We start from the raw sequence: 20,901 nt of genomic DNA on the forward strand, positions 1-20,901 counted from the left end.
TTTTTGTAGCTATCGTATGTACATTTTCAATCAAACAAACAAATTTCATTATTGTCTTGGGAAATGTTCTGCTTTAACTTATTTATTTACTGTCTATTGGCTTACATATTGCTGATGCAATTCACTACAAACATGGCGTAATAGACATTTCTTTGTTGTTCAAGCCATTGGTGATTCATTATTCACATTCGATTCCTTGATATACGCAACTTGGCAAGCGAACAAACATCTCCCATATTGTCTAGTGGTTAGGATATCCGGCTCTCACCCGGAAGGCCCGGGTTCAATTCCCGGTATGGGAAACTGTTTAAATGAAATAGTTCTTTTTTTAACTTGTTATCACAAAAAAATTTATTTATATTTTTTACAACTAAAAATTAAACCAAACACAAATATCTTTCTAATTGTTTTTATACATATAAAAAATTAATTAACAATTTACTACAATTTCAAGAACAGTTGTATCTGCTTTTTTACTTGGATGCTTATTATAATTAGTGCCTCATGAATGGATCTATTAGCGACTACAGTGCAGATTAAATATTTATTTTTTTTTTAAATAAATTAATAAACTAAAGGTGGTACTCATAAAAGTGTTCTTTAACATGTAGCCATAGTTCTGCCGTTTGTTTTCCGCTAACTGGCAGCAACACAACAAATGTAGTGATAATAAAAGTGCTATTAGTCGCCATCAATACCATATCCCATATGGTCTAGTGGCTAGGATATCTGGCTTTCACCCAGAAGGCCCGGGTTCGATTCCCGGTATGGGAAGTAATTTTTTTTATATCTATTAAGTGTAACATTTAATATTTTAGCTTCTATTTAAATTAATACAAAGATCAAAAAAATAATACAGGAAATTAATAAATGCTACAAAAAACATTTTTCTGTTTTTTTTTTGTTTCATGTTTGTATCATTTGATTGTGCGTTTGTGTGTGCGGTGCGATCACAACGTGTTCTTTTTTTTCATTTTTTACGCTCTAATTCTCAACTGGTTCTAGCATCGTGCGATTGGTTAGCTTATTGTTTGGCACAGAACGATTGTCATTAGTAGAGGTAGACTGACGTTCTACCCAAATACTAAAAGGCCAGTTGATGATACAAGATTATGACACTTTGTGATTATAATTGAATACCACGATTCTGACGGGGTTGCTCCTGCCTAGAATTGTCGGTTGTACTGATGGTCTTTCAACTAATGACAACCTTTTTCAAACTAATCAATGCAAGTATATTTAATGTTGTTGTTTTCGTATGTAGTATGTTATGAGAAGCACACGGAATTCATCCTAGCTCCCAAATGCTAGGGCTGACTAAGTGCTCTGTTTGCTCAATGTACAGAGGCCCATCCATATGGAATATTGCCACTTGTCTGTGAGCGGCGCTGTCTGACTGACTGTGAAAGGGACAGAGGGTGGAGTAGAGTGGTGTGTGTGTGTGTGTGGAGTGGACGCCGGACCGTTTGTCTGGCCGTGACCGTGGCAACGAAATCATCAGAACTGTTGACTGCCTCATCTCTCGTCGGTATTCTCTTTGCTCGTCGTCTCACATGTGTATGTGTGTGTGTGTGTTTGTGTGGCATGTATTCAGTTCTTTTTTGGCAAAAATTTACATAAAAATCGCATTACACTTAACATCCACTTTGCTAAACGAAGCGCATGAAAGCGGGCGCCCACGTGGTTTGGGCTTGGGTTTGGGTTTGGGTTTTCCCTAGGATTGGGTGCTCGGCTGCGCTTTTGTAAGCTGAAGCCGTGTGTGTGTGTGTGTGAGTGTGCTCGTGTGCAAGCGGTTTGAAGTGCATGGCGCGGCGGCCTACGAAAATTAAATTAAAAAGCGCATTCAAAAACGAGCAAATGAAAACAGCTAGTGTTTTTCCATTTCAGAAATCGAAAATGAGAATAACAAGAAAATACCAAAGTGTAATTTTTCGCTCTGATCTATTTTTGGCCAGAGGTCTCTGACATGCATTGAGAACTAGTTTAAAGCAGCAGTGAAATATCGAAATATACAGCGTATCAAAAAAGAAGTTTTCCGTGAATATTTCTTAGTAATAAATTCCAAGAAATACAATAAATTTCAGATACAAAATGAACTCTAAGCATGCGTCTTTCGCCAACGACCATACCACGCTGAATACATCGGTTCTCGTCCGATCACCGAAATTAAGCAGCGTCGGGCGCGGTTAGTACTTAGATGGGGGACCGCTTGGGAACACCGCGTGTTGTTGGCATCGTTCAATAACATTTTTTTATTTATTTAAAAATACATTTTATTGCTTTTGTTTTACTTGAATCATTTTTTAACTACATTCTCTTTAATTTTATAATACAATTATTAATTAAATATTTAATTAATATGACGACTTGCCTAGTATCGTTTACAGTTCAACGTAAGTGTTTAGGCCATTAAACATTTATGGTGCATAGTTAAAGCGACACACGCTAAAAAACTTAGGCAACAGCTGTTACGCGTTTGCTGGTTATTATATATAATTAACGCACGGCGATTTGTTGTCCGGCGCTATTAAAATGAAGTTGTAGCTTGAATGTTGTATGTTAATCATGAGAGGGGAAGAGGGAGGCCCATCTGTTGGCCACAAATGTGCAGTGAAGCTTGGCTAAAAACAAAAGTCAACACACAAATTTATTAAATGTATCAAATGGGGACTCGAATTATAAACTGCAGTTGCTCCTTTCTGGCTTTAGAGTATATTGTCGTAATACATATTTAAATGCAACTGATTAATCATGGATAAAGTTGTTGTGTATTCACAGTTGTTATTTTTGTTGCCGGTCACGTGACTGAAAACAATTTGACTTCAAACACATTAACAGTTACGGTCGATGGTAAAAAGAATAAAAGAAGCGGAAGGGTGCTGAGGAGTGTGCACGCAGAGGGGCGACACGGGTTTGTCACCAACATTGAGGAACAGCCACTAACTTGGCTAACAAAAAGTTTTCATGCATTGCCGTTGACAGTGCAATAAACATGCCAAAACAAAACAAATGCACCAACAACAACAACAACAACTACAACAACGACTTATGAAAACAACAGCGTCAACTGACCCCGCCCTGTGCACGCCCCTACGCCCCCACATCCCCTTCGCCATTGCTTAACTTTTTCTGGGTTCGGTTAGTTCGTTTCTGTTTGAATTAGACACGTACTCAGTAAAATATTTAGTCGGATCGAATGAAAGGGGCACATTAGAAGCCCGACAGACTCGGAAAATAGTTGCCGGGCTTTTTTCCAAGAATCCCTATCATTTTTTTTTTTTAATTTTATCAAACCTTTGTCAAAGGACACCATTTGACTGATTTACGAACTTAGCGTTCAGTTAGAGGAAATTCCTTTAAAATAGAGTGGCCTCTCGAATAGATATTTAAAAGACAACTTTAATCTTTTAATATTTACATTAGATATAATTAATCTGTACTTATAAAATATGTTTTAATTCACTACATTTCTTAATTTATTTCTACTGTAAGCTTTATCTATATATTCAAGAACTATTATATATATACAAATCCATTGACATTGATATATTGATCTATGGAACTGCAAATTTTTCAATCTGTCATATGCATTAGATTTTTTCATTTCATTTCTTTTTCCTTGTATTGTAATCAAGAAAAGTTGGTTTTTAATGTTAAATATTCATTACATGTGTGCAAAATTCGCTCGATGGCAAATTTTAATTTTTTTTGCTTGCAAAAACTGAAAAATAGGGTGACTAATGGGCACATCTCAAGGGCTGAGGCGCAACGAGGGTTGCACTTTGTGACTATGAGTATGAATATGAGTGTGTAGGGGAGTTGAATGCATGACATTCATTGTGTTTAATGAACATCCATTACTTGTGCGTTGTGTAATATCATAAATAATCGAAAAACGTGCTGCCATGTCGAGAAAACCATAAAAAATTTGCCAATATTGCTAAAAATAGCACCGCAACAGATGGCAACAATTGGTCATGCCATACGATTTTATTTGTCTATTTATAGACTTTTTAGCTCAACAATGTCTCACTGCTTCGGCTAAGCATAAGAAAATAGTGTTTTGGTTGGCAGTTGTCAACAATCCTCGATAGTATAGTGGTCAGTATCCCCGCCTGTCACGCGGGAGACCGGGGTTCAATTCCCCGTCGGGGAGATTGTGAAATACTTTTTTTTTAAATTTCAAATTACTTTTTTTTTATTACATTTATAAATTTTAATAAATATCTTATTTATTTATTAACATGCCGCTACTTTAAAGAGTAAAAATAAATATTGGGAGTCTTTTAACAGATCTGATAACTTTTTTTTAAAAATATTTGCTTGAAACATTTCTCTTTGTTTTCATTTTTTCCACATCAACAGCTCACTTTTTACAGATGCGTATCTGGAACTGTAGAGCAACCCTTTTGACACTGTTTAGGTCTAGTTGGCACCCCACCACACACACAACCCTAGTTTACAATATACCTGCGTTCTGGTCTGAACCCATTAATACTCATTAGTATCTGCATTTTGTTTTGTTGTACATATTTGAGAGACATACACTCATATAGCAGACGGCAGAGACAGACACTTCGGCGTGTGCCTTTATCAGCCATTTAGCCACTTTGGACATAATCCCCGGGACGCGCAACAACCGCAACAATATGCGTGTTTATTATTGTTGTTGGTTGTTGTTTTGAGTGCGGTGCGGTTTATTCCTTTTGTCTATACTCTTAATAATATTAAAAAATACACCCAAGGGTATTACAATTCGGTCGATTCGGTTAGTTTTTGGTGGTGGCTTGATGTATTTTGACCATTTTTAATACAAGTGAACATCTAGCAGACGCATAAATTCAGTCTCAAAACCCCCTTGACAATTAGAACTATAGCAGGAAAATGAAGGCTAAGTGGGGGGTGGGGAAGGGGAGTGGGGCAGTCTCTGGCAGTGGCATGTGTATACTTACTGTAACTGTTTTGTAAAAAAAACTGTGAAAATCGTTTTATATCCATTGAAAAAGGAATACAATTTAACAATAAAACATACAATGCGACTGACATCCTGTTGCCAGGACTTTACTTTACTTAACTGAAAAGTGATAAATGATGTTGCTTGTTACTGCCATTGGCTTTTGAGTAGCAGGCATCACGTTTATTTGCGCTGTAAAATGGTTTAGCATTTTGCCAACTCGTCTGTCTTCTTACACTTTTCTCCACTCTCCTCTCTACGCTTTTTTACACACTTCAAATGAATTGCAAGCCATGTTAACTGTCATGTTAGTCAAACGAAGAGTTGACAAGCGTTGTGGCATTTGATTAGCCAAGCGGCACTACAAAAAAAGCATTTTTATTTCGAATATGTCCAATATGTCTAATAAGAATGGGTGCTACGCAGCAAATTGAAGTAACTGTACGCGCCACGCACTATCTAGAAAAATTGAAAAAAAAGAAACTTTGAAAAATCAATAAAAAGAAAGTTAAAAAAAATGGTTTACATCTAGAAATGTTTTCAGATTCATATCGACCAACAGGGCACGCATCTTCATTGGCCTCTGGGTGTGCTTCATCATGAAGAGCAGTCTCTTCTGTACTGGCAAACTGAAATTATACCATTCACAGGCATAAAAGGCAAACGCCAAATCATCCTTCTGCAAATCGAATAAAACGCTCGTTATTCAATTGCCAAATGAAAAGTCAATTAGTTAGCTTCAGGTATAAAAGGAAAAAAGTAAAGTTACATGGAGTGCTTAGAGGTAGAATGACAAATTGGCAATTAACAAATGAATAGCTGCAAGTTGCATATAAAATTTAATTTAATAGGACATCTTAAGATGTTGGTTTTCAATTATTTAGTTTTTAAATTACCATTGATTTTTGGTAGTTTGAACTCATCCTAAAAGTATGCTAAACTAAATCAAAATATTAAATGCTATAAATAGCTTTATCCGATATTCAATTCGTTTTTTAGTTACTTTTAAGCAAAATTATATTTAATACAGTGAACTATGGGAAATATTTAATCATTACTTTATCTTTTTGGCAGTTTTATTAAAAGATCTCAATAAATCACATGCAATTAAAAGCAAAGTCTACCCTTCAGCATTTAATAAAATACATTTCATTTTCATTCCTATTATATTTAATAGTAAAATTGTACTTACACATTCAACAATTAAGGTCGCATGCCAGTGATAAATCCACAAAATTGCAGCCATAACAAACAAATAAATAATCATAAAGGAAAAATCCATGTTACTGGGTACCTAAAAAAAATATAATAACGATCTGAAAGCTATAGAAACTCAGTTGATTTCAGTTACTTACGCCTACAGTCAGCGCAAAGAATAGAAAACACATGAGAACTGAGAATATTATGAAATCGGCCATGACAGGCACTCGGATGAGTTGTTGTAGTTCATGGACGAACCGACGAATTTTAACCTGCTCCACCACGAATCCCTTGCAGAGTTGCAGATGCCAGTGGCTGAGCTCAGCCTGTGTTAATTCCTGCACCACCAGATCAGGTTTTATACGTTTTATCTGTGCAGGATAAAGTTGAAAATAAATTGTATAAATTGTACTTGTAGGTTAACTCACATTCATTTCAATCACGCGCTTGTTGAGTATTTGCAGCTTGAGGGTTATGTACTTCATGAGGCACGTGATGAAGGTGTGCCACAGGGGAATTGTGGTAATGCCCAAACCAAGCGAATACCAAGGACCCAAATAGCCGATAACAAAATTATCGCACAGATCGGCAAAGGGGAAAAGCTTAAAGAGTAAAATGGGTTGAGCCTCGCCACGATGAACAGCGGCCGCGTTGAAAACGGTTTGTGGCAAGAAGATGGTGCGATAAATGCAGTCCAACCAGGCCATCAAACCAGCCACCACCGAAGGCACCCACAGCAGCATGGTGATGGTTCTCACATACCGTTGAGTGGTGTGCAACAGATCCAGCTCCAGATCATCTGCCTCCATTTTGAAGACCTGAAGATCCGCTTGTGCAAAGCGCAGCATCTGAATAACACCTGCAAAGAGATTGTAGAATGTAGGAGGGGGAGACGGGTGCTTAAATGTGGCACTAGCTACTCACGCTCCCGTTGCACATACGCATTGAGTGTGGCAATGGATACTGCAAAGTATTGCACCGCTGTGGCCCAACTGGTGGCACTATCGCTGAGATTCTCATAGCTCCCAGAGAGGAATACGCGTGTCAACATCATGGCACAACTTATCCAAATGGAGGCGGTGAAGATGGTGCAACGTATCAGCGAGAACCAGGGATGAGCTTGCTCTGTGGATGCCACATAGCCATACCAGCTAAAGCAATTCAAATGCATCCTAAATATGGGATTCTCAAAGCTGTCCGGTGATAGCAGCAACTCCTTTACCTTAAACATTTTGACTGTGACAGTGAAGGCAAAATGTTTGGGTATTTATACCCAGAATTCGTAGTAGAAGTATAATTGTATATTTACCTCTGTTGAATGTCGTTAAGTGGCCAGCAATTTGAATTTCTAAGGTGCTGAAAATTGCATAGTATGTAATTGTCATTTAATGGCTATTATTTCCTTTCTTATGGTAAGTATTTTGGATGACAGATGTTACCGTTCTCCTCATTGAAAATGGCAAATCGTGCAATTAGCATATTAACAATTACATAAACACAGTTTAAATGAAATAAACGAAGATGGATTTCAATGAAAATACGTTCTAAAAAGCTAGCTAAGTTTTAAGTACAATGTGTACATAAAAAATTAAATTAAAGGATAGATTACTAAAATATAGTTCTTGGATTTCATTTTAAAGCAAATTTTTAATCTCAATTGTTCTTACATCTCCTTATATCTAAATTATGATAAAACAATACTTAAAACTAATTTCGAGACCATTTATTTATTTTTTTTGTAAAAAATCATGCAAAATTGGACAAAAAGTTTGACTTGTAAAGTTGCTAGATCCAAAGTCTGACTAACTTGGAACACTCATAACTTTTTCAAAACTAAACCGCATTCAAGCGGAATGTCATTTTGATCATGGTTTGAAATTTTTTTTCTTTAGATGTAGGTTTACTGATTTGATTCCTTACATTTTATACCAATAAATTGTAGCTTTAATTAAAGACAGCAAAAGACATTGGAGAAAACCCCATGTTTTCTCTACATTATCCCATTACCAATTTTAAATGCCATTATCAACTGATAAGCCTGACTGCCAATTAACACTGTCAAAAACATGTCAAACAGAGAAAACTAAACCCAGCAGCGAAACGAGCCTGTAGAAAAGTTCATAAAGTTTAATTTCACTAACGAAATTCAAATCGTATGAAGGTTTCTGTACACTAAAACCATTTGACATTACACTTTTGTTTAGTTACTTCAGTTCAGTTACGTTGTGTATGGTAGCATGAGGACAAAGTTTTTGGCAAAAAGGTGCCAGAGAGCAAAACATGCAAATCTAATTTCAAGTTAAGAAAAACATTTTAAAGCGAACTCTGGATGTGAAACTAACTAAAGGGTTAGGGAAATCTATTCTGTACTACATAAATATAATTATAGAAATAACATTTTTAAACTAAAGCTACCATATTATGTGTAAAATAAATTTTATACTAAATTTACTATAGAACGGCAATTTACGTTTTTTTCAAAATAAACTATGACATTAAAGCAATTTTCCTGCAACTATGTTAGCCCTTTGAAAAATGTACGTTTACTATAATCTGCCTTTGCTTTTTATAATACAAAATTTACTGGAAATCTTTTGCTCGTTTGCTGCAACTCAAATTGGTATTCAATCAGAGTTTCTTTGTAGTAGAAGTAGTAGTAGTAGTAGTAGTAGTTACCTGTAGTTACCTTTGGTGACTTTGACAGCACTGCCAACTGCAATTGCCAATTTGCTGAGTGACTTGTCAAAAGCTCAGGTTGCTAACTGGACTCGAAATCTCTTACGGAACTGGCAACTCGAGTGTCCCTAATTCACATGAGCTATTGAACTCGTTAATGGTATTAAATGAAATGTGTTTCGTTGCGTTTCATATTTGCATTCGGCACAGGCAAAAAGTGGACAAAACATGCAGCTAAATGTTCAAGTATTTGAATGCATTGTGAATGCGAGAATGATATGATGAGTATTGAGTATCTAACGGATATTGTATCTGTGTATCTGTGTATCTGTGGCTATGGCTGTGCTGGCATCGTGCCGAGTGGCTTCTATATCACAATTTGCATTTAATATCCTTGTGTGAATAATTTACAAATGCAATAAACGTAAATGCGTTCTAGGCGACGCACTCAGACATGACTCCACATATACGTAGAACAGCATCAGCAACAGAATGGAGCTAGACCGAAACCGAATCTAGCATTCAAATGCTTCAGACGTTCTCTGTTACGCTCCAACTGACACAGGAGACACCCTGTTCCACCCCCTATTGGTAGGGGTTGAAGGGAAGCAACTACTGTACGCGTATTTGTATGTTGCATGTTTGCAACTGTCTGTTATGTTAGTGTTTGTGTTTGCAAATGTGTAAATGCATTTTCTCTCACTCTCACTCTATCCATCTCTCTATCTCTATCTCTTTCTATTCCTATATGTCTCTCTCCTTGTGCCGTGTTGGCGTGAAATTTGCTGTAAGCAATAAGCCTGTAAGGATATTGAAAGTCACTCGTTTCTGGTATTTACTTATGCATTTGTTTCATGTTTGGCACAATGATGCTACACACACACACACACACACACACTCTACTACACCCATGACAGTTGTGGGCGTTGGGAGTCGACTGTCTGAATTGGCTTGCAGCTTTTCACGCTACATTTCCACTTTGGCCTTAGCCATGGCAGTAATCGGATATTAGTTGGTTTTAGTTATTGTTATGGCATATTTATTGCAAGTCAAAATTGCACCCGATAGTGCGTGCAGTTTTGCGAATTGGCCAACACTGCTTAAAGTGCCACATAACTTTACTCCAGATAAGTGTTAACCATGGCATAAGGGCTCCAATTCACAACCAAAAAGGGGCCAAGACATGTGTGGCTTTGACTTTTGTGTGTGGGATTTGTGGTCAAGACTTTACAACTTTGCAATTGTTTAATGCCAACTGTTCGAATTGGTAAGCAATGGAATTCCAATATCACATTTTAGTTCATTTCCTAAAGCGCATCAAATGCCAAAGAATGTGCACAAAGGAACTCGTAAAAACAACCAATAAGATTGGCATTGGGTTTCTCTTGGAATGTACTGATAAACAAGAAACCGAGTTTATGTTGTTTTCTGCTAAGCTGTAAAACTTAGCAGTTGTTCATATTAACAGTGTGACTATGCGTTAAAAATATACAAAAAATGTATACATACCTTTTTTGAAGTAATAAACCTTTTAAGAAATAAACCGATTTGAGAAAAAAACGGTCTTATTGTTGCTTGATTAAAATGAGAGCTACACTACTTAATCAATGAAAGGCTTTAAATATTTTGTTTAATCAATAAATATTATTATTAATTTATTTACTTCTTTAAAGTATAATAGGCTCTAAAAAGTCTTTATTGATAACTTTCCAGAAGAACTCTGAAGCCGTTTTTCACAACCAAATGATATTTAACAATAAGTGAAATAAACTGACTTTTATGATATACATAAGTATTTAAACGACGTACAGGAGAATCATTTTCATGGCTCATTCGGGAACTGTAGACAGAAAACTAAGAGAAGTTGGTCCGCATTCATTTTGGCCATGAAATATGATTATATTTAACCTTAAATCAACTGTTTCAAAAGTTCATAAACTTAAAGCGCAAAAGGGAGTTTCGCAGAGACGATGTAGGTGGGGAGAAGGGGAAGCGGAAAGTGGGCAAGGAGGTTGGGGGTGGGGGGCGCCAACCAGCCACTAAATTGTTTACACGCAATTTCATCAAAACAATAAATCATGCAGTTGAAACGGCACAACAAAGGCGGCGACAACGCTAGCGTCGCCGTCGCTGTCGCCGTCGCTGTCGCAGCCGCTGTCGACGTCGCCGTCGACGTCCGTTTGCTGGCGACGTGACGTCAAGTTGACATTTGGTGAAAATCAAATCAAAAGCATTTTTCCGCACAGCGGAAGTGGCGCTAGCTTAGCTCCCAGTTCAAGTCAAACTTGGCAAACACACATTTATAACAAGGGGTGTGTGTGTGTGTATGTGTGTGTGTGTGAGTGTGTGTACGTGTCGCTGGCAATAAACTTGACGGCCATAGTCATCAATCGTGCAAGAGTTCTGCACAAGAGGCAAAGTTTCATTCTTTTTTCTGCTCGCTTGTGTTCCCTTCACATTTTTATTTAATTTATAAGTATAACATTTAATATTAATTATACGCCATGTACGCCCAATGCCCATTGAAAAGCCAAGCGCTTAAATAAGTACGAGTATTTGTGCATTGGTCGGTTACCAGCCGCTTTTCATTTCATTCATAAACTATGCATGTTTATTTGTACTGCAGCTGGCCACAATGACCAGGACATAAAGGACAGCGCCATCTACTGCAAAGCGGCAGCAACAGCCGAGGGATCAAAGGTGGGGAGGGGTCAGCAGCAGGAGCAGTGAGAACACTGAACTTCTTTTTTTTAAACCCTTTTCTGTTGCCCTTTGGCATTACCAAAGCAAACAAAGATTTTTCTGGCTAGCACATACCCTATAAAAATACAGAATGTAAATGGAAGCTCATAATACTGTAACTTGTTTCAATTCACGAAATATATTAAATACATCTCGACTACTTGTAGTATAGAGTCATCTTCATAACGATCCTCTCAGTTATTTTTGGTCTTTAAGATCCGTATGAATTTCCCACACCATGATAATACTTTTTAAAAAGAAATTTAAAGTGTATAGGGTATAGGGAAAGCATAAAAATAACAATATAAATTTCAATTTGCTGCAGTTCGAATATCCTATACACTTATATAAAACATAGATAATATGGATGAAATTGAAAATATAAATTAAAGATAGAAATTAGAAAATTTCAAATAATTTGACATACAATTTTGCATCTAATTTACAGTGTACTCAAGATAAATAATGCAGCAGAAAACTTATAAATAATAAATGCAAAAAAATTATTGAATAACTGTTAGATTTTAAACAAAACTTTAGATCGATTTTAAGAACTATAGATCTATACATAGAGACTTTGAGTAACCGATTGGTTAGAGCATGGAGATAAATGAGTAAAACTCCATAATGTTTAAATTGTGGCTGCTTTCTGGTTAGCACACATACATATATAGACACACACACACACACAGACGTAGCCATACATAGAGCAAACTGAGAATCAGCACCGAGTTTTTATTTGCATTACGAAACTATAATTATGGCAGCTGGTTTGCTAGCTGGCTGCCTGGCTGCCTGGCTGCCTGGTTACTTGGTTTTTATCAGCTTTTGGGGTTACTTTCGCCCTTTTGCCATAGTTGTCAGCCCCACTAACCATTAACCCATTCCTCAGCACGCCTCTGACTGTTGGCTGATGCAAGAGGTGAAAAGCAGGAGGGAAAGGGAAAGGGGAAGGGGAGGGGCAAGGGGCATGGCGGGTGGCGGGTGGCGCACACTTTTTAATTGAAAAGTGCAAAATAATGTTAAAGAAAAGTAAAAAGTAGTCGCGAGCGCAAAGTATACTCATACCCAACTTAGTCTCAAACCCATTTTCATTTCCATTCCCTTTTCCAGACCCAATCCCAGTCCCAATCCCGAGAGGCATGCCACTGTTTATACTATGTGCGAGCATTGTGTGCCCGCCCAGATGAATGCAGTTTTTTGTTCAACTCCGCAAAGGGGTCAGTTTTATAGGGAAGGGGTGCAGTAGGGGAGGCTGGCTTTGCTGGGTTGCTGGCTCCTCATTCCCTTGGCTGGCAGCATAAATTGTGACTTCTAGGACTAAGAATAAAGCTGAGATATGGGGGAGTTTAAGCCAAAGGCTATCTGGCAAACTCCGTAGAAATAGCTCATAATGTGGAGTGTAACTAAGAAAATTTTAACAAATATTGTTGTTTTACTTCATTAAAAAATATTATTTAATACATTAAAAATTATATTTGAAGTAGAGTGTATTACAAAATTGCAATGAGTACGTCTTTCGCATATATTAGATTAATAAATAATTGAATTAATTTTTAGTATTATATTTCAAATATTATAATAAGGTTAAAAAAATCTGCGGTATAGTCATACTTTTTTTTTTGTTAATAAGACAATTCTTTAAGAAAAATAAAAAAAACACTATCTTATAATCAAGATTTTTTCTTAAATTTCACGAATTTACGCTCTCCACGTTTTTTTTAAAATAAATGATCATTAACTTATAAATTTTCTTAGATAACTGACGGTTTGTAGTCTCGTCCATTTTCTTTATTTAAACAGCGTAGGAATTTTAACACTCTGACGAACAGTTTAAAAATTAATCCGAAAAATATCATTTATATAAAATGGTAATTTGTAGTGTAATTTTATAATTAAATGTTTTAGATGATTTCTAACTCAGTCAATCAGTTTGAAGAATCTTCATCAGAATTATGTTTTCATAATTTAAATTTTTACAAGTCATATATCGTTTTATTTTTAAATGTCCTGCATTAATGATCAGTCAGTTAATCATTCAGTTAGTATACATAGAAATTATTTTCGATAAGTATGTGAAATAATATTAAATTTAATACGGTAATTCCGAACAAAGACAAAGTCTTTTGAGACTGAGAGAACGCCCCGTTATAAATCTGAAATGTTAACATTACGACTACACACGGTGCGTGTTTAATTCGATAAGTGGGTATGATAATACATTTATCTATTTATCGATAATTACGTCACTTACAACACTCGCAGTTACGGTTAGTTTGGAATTGGAAATTGAATGGGCCTTACTTTAAAATGCATAACATTTGCGCTACTTATGCAAAACTGAGCTGCATTCCAGCTACGTAGCTCACCTGGCCAGCTAGATGGCTGTCTTTGTAGCTGGCTTAGAGAGTGAGTTGGTTTCTTGGTTGTTGGCCAGCTGCAGTTCGTTGGCGAAATGAAGCATGTAATCTAGAGTGTAGAGCGGATTGCAAAATGCTCTACAAGTGATTTCAAATTGATGGCGCGAAAATTACGACAATCGCTGCGGGGCCAAAGTCAAGAAGCCACGTTAAGAGCAGCAGCGGAACCGTTAGAAAGCGCAACTTGAGCCAAGTCAACTGTGAAATAAGCTTCAAGTCGTTGTTTCTGTTGCTGTAGTTGTAGCTGTAGCTGTTCCTGTTCCTGATGATGGCTAAAATGTTACACAACACAGCATTTCATTTTTGACCCGGGGAGCTAATTGTGCGAACAATTGATGATCTTCGCCAAGGCGTGGTGGGCGTGGCACTCACTTCAGCCAGCAGCCAAATGACTGAGCGCTGATTGAGCATAGAGAAAAGAAAAAAGAAGACTTCAGAACTTGCAGCAGCTTGTAGTGCTCGAGAGTAAGTGAATGTGCGTGTGTGTGTGTGTGTGTGTGTGTTGCCTGTTAGTGTGGTTTAGTTAGCAAATTGGCCTACAAACTTGTCACCATTTATCACACTCAGTGTCAGCATATCAAACAGCAGGCAAAACATTTTTGCCAGCGCGTGTCTCGAGCATTAAAAACTTTTTGAGCAACGCTCGACAAAAATGCGTGTCGAGAACACAAAATGACACTTAAAGGTAAGAGGTACATCCGAGTACTGGGTAGGCATCTGGGGAACATATGCACACCCAGCAGAAGAAAGCCTCGCACTCAATCAGGTATCATTTAGACTGGCAACCATCAATCTTCGATGGCGTCGTGAGCTACTTTATCTTCAATGACATGCAGACATACTCGATACTAGATACTATATACTCCTATCAGGATTGTAGGCAAATGTATTTGGATTTGACATTGGCTTTTGTTTGCCCAACAATAACAATTGATGTCACCACCAGCAGCAGCATCCCAGCTAAAAGCTCCAAAAATGTTAGAAAACGCATTTTATGTCACATACTTTCAGGCTGCTGCGGAAATTGTGCTGAATTTATGCATGGAATGAGACTGAATGATATATGTATCCATCATTTTGTGGAGAGGGCATAACGTCTGCTATAGACACAATAAGTCAAAGATAAACACTACCATAGACTTAGCATAGTTATAATGTTTGAACTGTGCTTCAAAGACATCATGGACATTGTTATTTCTTGATTTATGTGAGTAAGCTCATAAATATATAGATAGTAGCAATGTAAAAATACATCGAAAAAGCGACAATTCAAATTTAGCCGATTTATTTTCAGAATTTGGTCTCCAACTTAATTATTTCTATTATTACATTATTTTAATTCTAACCGCTAGTTATTAGTGATGTAAATCGAGCTCAAAATCCAAAAGTAAAAATCGAATAAATTAGAAAATATGAATCGAGTTGTCCATTAATCGGTAAATAACATATTGAGTTAAAATTTTTATGCAACATTAAAATAGAGGCCAATTTATGATAAAATTTACATATCGCAGGGAATATTAACAATCCCTCTGTTGCAGGTAAAAATAAACTTTACTTAATTTTAATTAATTTTTCGAAATATCCAATTTCTCTTACCTCTTTCACTTTCTGTATTTGTACTACTAAGAGCTTGTCAGCTATGTCTCGAGCTGATTTTGACAGGCACTTCATGATTTGCAAACGTCTTGAAGACTCTTTAACTTTGATGGCTTTTCCCCTCAGTGGCAGCAACCCTTTGAATGTTCAACTGCAACACGTAGTAGAGTGCAACGCTTTGGTCTTTGGACATTTTGCATGGCTCACGCCTACAAAAAACGTGCAGGACTCCAAGAAATATTTGTGAACGATGCCAGACCACATGAATCTGAACCCTTTTGTGGATAACCCCTGGCTGAAGCCATTGACACTGGAGCGGCACGCGCTTTTGTGCGAAAATATGCAATTGAAATGTTAAATAAATAAAGGCGTAAATACTTGAAGGGCAAAGCAACGACAAGCAAAACATTCAAATGTACACATACATATACGAGTAGTATAAAAAAAGCAGCAAGTTCGAAAAGATTTCTTGAGCAACGAGAAAATTGTATACTCTAACAAATGAAGAGAGAAGAATTTTGCTTTGAAATATAAAAGATTTTCCAAATCATTTTATAACTAAAATCGAAAACATAATCGAAAAAGTATTTAAATATTGAGAAGAAAAGAAATACTCACTGTTAAAAAAAAATATATCTATAGATAGAAAATATAACGTTCTTTAATAAAAATTTTCTTTTATATGATTAATTTTTAATAAAAGTAGTATTTATAATTAATATGTATTAATAAACTGCATATTTGGCTAGTACACAATTTTTTTAAATATAAATATATTTGTTTTTGTCCATATCATACCAATATACAATAAAATACCAGCGAATTTTATTTGTTCCATACACTATCTCCTACTGAGAAGACTATCATCATAATCATATCATCATATCAAACACATCTTAGTTCATTGTCCTTCTTAAGCTTACACTTATTTTATGGTGTTGGATGCTGACGGCTTCAATGGGTTACAGATTGGGTGATAATATTATAATACTCAACTCCAGAAAAATGTAGAAAATAACGGGAGAGAGGGCACGAACCGTTATGCATTCCATAACTTTGGAGTCGTCCACAGACGTTGACGTTGAAATGAATGAATGAAAATATGCAAGCAACGTGATTCTCAGGGACGCGATTCCGACTGCGACTGCGACTGCGACTGGGACAGCGACGCCATATTGTTTTGGGTGGGGAGTTGTGCAAATGGAGTTGGGAGTTGAAGAGTTTTGGGGCGCTATTGGAAAACGTAACCGTTAGCAATGGCAATGCCAGTAAGGTTATCGTTACCTGTTACCTGTTTACGGTTACCTTGTTGTAGAGTTGAGGAAGTATGACAGGGGGGAGGGGGGAGAGAGTGCAGGGAGTTCTCGAGGAATATTCGCATTTGCTCGTTGGTATTTTCTGTCGAGTTCAGCGTAAATTCATTCATTTCCACTTGAATTTACAATTATGCGAAACTGTTGTTGAATGGGTTTTGACTTGGGCCAGGGGATTTTTGCGAGATTGGGTTTGGGATTGGGTTCTCTGCCCGGCTGTTGGTTTCGCTTATGCATATTTCCTGTATTTGCCATTGGCAGCATCAGCAACAGCGACAACAACGGCAACAACCTCACCATTTAGCTTTTAGTAAACTCAGCTCCGACAGAAGATGACTGACTGCAATTGGAGCTCTAAGCTTACAGCTCCCAGTTGCCAGTTACCAGTTGCCAGTTGCCACTTCTACCAGTTTTTAGTTCCATTGATGCCAATTGTCAACAGGAACTGAGGAGCTGAGAGTTTGTTGCCAAGCGTTGTCAAGGTGCGTATGGAATCTCAATGATGGGACTTGTTTACTGCTTGCTACTGGAATGTAATTAACTTTATGAGATGTGCATGCAAATCCTGTCAGGGGTGATTAAATTTATATATGGAGCTTCAGTTATGCTAATTACTACAACGAATAAGTTATTGTATTGGTAAGTTTGACATACAGATACTTGCTTAAATCTCTAGATAGTTGGTTAGTTTAACTGATATTTAATATGAATATATTTGGATATTTTTGAAAATAAACTTATTCTTTTAAGCGTAACAGTATTGTTTTTCTTTGAATTTCCAGATTTGCTTTAAGGGTTTCTTAACTTCAATAAGAACTATGCTTTATTATATTATTTTATAGTCGTACCAAACGAAACTTAAAGCCAAATAAAACTTCGTAATATCTCTTTAAGCTTTATGTAAAATTATGCCAAGAGTATGCCTAAGATCCTTTATTCTTTTTATTTTAAATTCATGCTTGAAACTTTTGAAAAATTCTTGCTTGGTTCCACTTTTTTGCGCACTATAAATCTTACAGTTTAAAGCCTTATAAAAGTTCTACAAGAACTACAGTCAACATTTCCGGCAAGCAGATAATCCGAGCCAAAATTCCCACTTGAATTCGCAAGTCAATTTGTCTACGTTTGAATCTGCTTTATAAAGATTTCGAAGTATATTTCCATAGGAACCACCGCCTACTACTAATCAGGCATATGTTCTTTTGCTATTTTTGCAATAAAAACTTTTCTTTGACAAAAAACTTGCCACAACTGGAATGCCGCTTCTGGAGGCGGTTTTTTTTTCTGCCCAACTGCAGGACACTTCAGTTAGTTGCTATGATGCAATTCAATGTCATATCCTTGAAAGCTAAAAAACTGGCTGCACGAATGGGGAAATATATATCTATATACGTATATCTCTGTTAAAAAAAAAGGTAGCCAAAAGGAAAAGTTTTGTTATTGAAAGTTCATCGATGAATGTGAAAAGGCACAACAGTCGCTAGGACACTCAGCTGACTGCAGTTTGGAGCCAGTTTCCTTGCGGCTGCTTACAGCCCATTTCCTTTTAGACATTTTCAACATTTTCAATTTCTTTTGTATATGCAATGCCACATTGTAAGCAGTTGCTGCGGTCCTACTCTACTAATTTCCTCGACCAGCCTTCCACGACGTCCAGACGACGTCAGCGTCATATCCTGCCGGCCTGCCAGGGATGTCTAGGATGTCTGGGATGTCTGGGATGTCTGGCTCTCTACTTAGCCAGCATTTGTATGTGGGCAATGAGCTTGGGAGGGCCGTTGTTTGCATTTTTATTTGTATTTCATTTTCAATTGACTGGCAGCAGTAGCCGCTCCTACCTGGGGGCTACCTGAACTTTACAGTTGGCGCTTTGTGTACTTGAGCCATTCATCAGAGTTATTTACTTTTTAACGAGTTGATTTCATTCAATTTGTTTGCCCAGGTTTCAGTGGCTATTACTGACTGCCAAGGCAAAAGGGTTGGTCCTGGATGATTACTCTGACATTGCGCGCTCTTAAAAGATCCACGGACAAATCCATACTTTGCCATAGTTACGAGTTAAGTTGCATCTTGCAACACTGCTCAACAAAATAAATCAAAAGAGACTCTTTAAAAGTCACAATTGTTGACACATTTGATATGATAAAAAAAATGTATCAGATTTAAAGGGTTATATTGTTTTAATCCTGACATTAAGATTAACAAATTTATAAACTACATTTATTTTGTTAAGAAATTGTGTTAGTCAGTTATGTAAAAATTTGTTTTCTATAATAATAAAAAAAGGGGGAATTCACTACCGTCTCAATATCCGATTATATTTATTTAGCAACATACTTTTCCACCGAGAAAAGTGTTGTTTAATATAATTTTATTCGATATTAAAGCATTTTAATGGAAGTATAAGTTGCCAGGCGAATTTCTCTCATTTTCCGTTTTTGTTTTTCTGTTTTTCTGTGCCCACTTTTCAAGCAATCTTCGTTCTCGTCTTTCGCGTTCGTTCGAGGCAAGTTCTCATTGCCTTTTGGCGTTCTTCGGTTTCAATAAATATTTTCACAATGCACAAATTAAAAATTCTTCGTTATAATAATAGAACATGGCCCTAAAAACGGCGAAGAGGCTGCCCACAACATGCTGCTGGTAAAACAGCGTTTGTCTATTTATCAAAAACTTTGTATGCCTTTTGCCTTTTGATAACAAGAATAACAGCAAATAGCAACAATAACAATATCGAAGTGTCCTGGTCCTGCCAATTCAATTGAAATTGTTGCCTTCGGCTATGATTTTATGAGCACTCTGTTTGACTTCGGATATAATTAAATTGTTCACATTTTACAGATGCTTCAGAATGTTTTCCAAGTATAACCCACAGAATGTTTGAAAGTACTAAGCGATATTTTAACACACTGGCGCCATCTGTTGGACGTAAGCAGCATACCAATAGGAAGCTGAAATTAAGACATGTTAGGATGAACAGAGAATATATTAAATTTTGGACTTAAGAAAGTTTCAAGACTGAAAACGATAATCGTAGAAAATTGAAAAAACTAATTTACTAACTGCTGGCGCCATCTGCCAAGCAGTGGAAGCAAAAGGCAACTAAGCTTAGAAGTAGATGTAAGAGCAATACTTGGGAGTAAGTTAGCTTTTAGTTTTATTCCGAGATGAGATTTGAACAATTCTACAAAATTAAATAAATTAAAAAAAAAAAGTTTGTAGCATATTTTTTGAGCAGTAAACAAATTTAAATAATTTGAACTTTAAAGTTAGTTTTAACATTCACTCTGCCTGAGGCAGATCAATGTTATAAAAGCCGACTCACATGTTGATGGTCTTTCGTCGTTTCCACATTCACTTAAATGAGTGACCAAGTAATTCTTTACGATGGTATCATCAAAGACACCGATGATTTCAGTGGTTTGAAGTTGACCTAGATCATTCACAATTTCAATATTCATTAGTATGCATTTCACAGCGCACTTCACATGAATATCAATATTGCTTAATGGTTTGTTTGTTGCTGCCCGTAGATCATCCAGAACAACTCGATCTATTATATATACCATTATTTAAGGATAACTCACCTTCATCGGTACAAATAAACAGCCAAAGTGAAATGTTAATGCAAAGAAAGATCTCATTTTGTAAACTAAAAGATTATCATGGTTGTCTCTGAACCTTAGTAGAAAACTAAAGAATTGTTATATATTTAAATTAAATTCAATGAATAATATTAATAAATTCGAACTTGGGAATTTATAAATGTTTTTAGTTTTAGTTTACTGTAATACTCTAATACTTTAGTGAACCATAAAGTACTAAAAGTTGTGATAAGCTAACTATTGGCTAAATGTTAATCACATCGAACATGTATAACAAATATATATAACTATATTAATATATTTTTAGATTGATATGGGATGAAAATCTCTTGCATATTCCGAAAAATTTCTATAATTATTTCTTAGGAAATTAATTAATTTTAAATCTAATAAAC

The 20,901-nt window shown here is 36.3% G+C and overlaps 1 protein-coding gene and 4 non-coding genes across 5 annotated transcripts; 4 read left to right on the forward strand and 1 right to left on the reverse strand.

Moving 5' to 3' along the window:
- The first annotated feature begins 230 nt into the window (after positions 1-230).
- On the forward strand, positions 231-302 carry Trnae-cuc. The gene has a single exon. It is a non-coding gene; the product is annotated as a tRNA-Glu (tRNA).
- A 400-nt stretch (positions 303-702) lies between these two features.
- Trnae-uuc lies at positions 703-774 on the forward strand. Its single transcript has one exon. It is a non-coding gene; the product is annotated as a tRNA-Glu (tRNA).
- Positions 775-2,115: 1,341 nt separating this feature from the next.
- Positions 2,116-2,234, forward strand: LOC117786085. The gene has a single exon (XR_004617615.1). It is a non-coding gene; the product is annotated as a 5S ribosomal RNA (ribosomal RNA).
- Positions 2,235-4,084: 1,850 nt separating this feature from the next.
- Positions 4,085-4,156, forward strand: Trnad-guc. The gene has a single exon. It is a non-coding gene; the product is annotated as a tRNA-Asp (tRNA).
- Positions 4,157-5,054: 898 nt separating this feature from the next.
- On the reverse strand, positions 5,055-7,385 carry LOC117785149 (odorant receptor 56a). The gene is made up of 6 exons (XM_034623054.1): positions 7,079-7,385; positions 6,583-7,013; positions 6,310-6,525; positions 6,147-6,248; positions 5,481-5,633; positions 5,055-5,413 (listed from the first exon to the last, which is right to left on the reverse strand). The coding sequence occupies exons 1-6, from the start codon at positions 7,383-7,385 to the stop codon at positions 5,357-5,359; spliced, it is 1,266 nt and encodes a 421-aa protein (XP_034478945.1). The 3' UTR covers positions 5,055-5,356.
- Positions 7,386-20,901: the final 13,516 nt, after the last annotated feature.

Source organism: Drosophila innubila (assembly GCF_004354385.1).
Source record: "Drosophila innubila isolate TH190305 chromosome 2R unlocalized genomic scaffold, UK_Dinn_1.0 1_C_2R, whole genome shotgun sequence".
Lineage (NCBI taxonomy): Eukaryota > Metazoa > Arthropoda > Insecta > Diptera > Drosophilidae > Drosophila > Drosophila innubila.

Excerpts from the sequence above, each read along its gene's own strand:
- LOC117785149 (XM_034623054.1), bottom strand. The coding sequence starts at position 7,385 with ATGTTTAAGGTAAAGGAGTTGCTGCTATCACCGGACAGCTTTGAGAAT. Across the intron at positions 6,526-6,582 it reads AGCGCGTGATTGAAATGAAT|ATAAAACGTATAAAACCTGA; the intron begins GTGAGTTAACCT and ends TATCCTGCACAG. Across the intron at positions 5,634-6,146 it reads CGACCTTAATTGTTGAATGT|AAGGATGATTTGGCGTTTGC; the intron begins GTAAGTACAATT and ends TTCGATTTGCAG.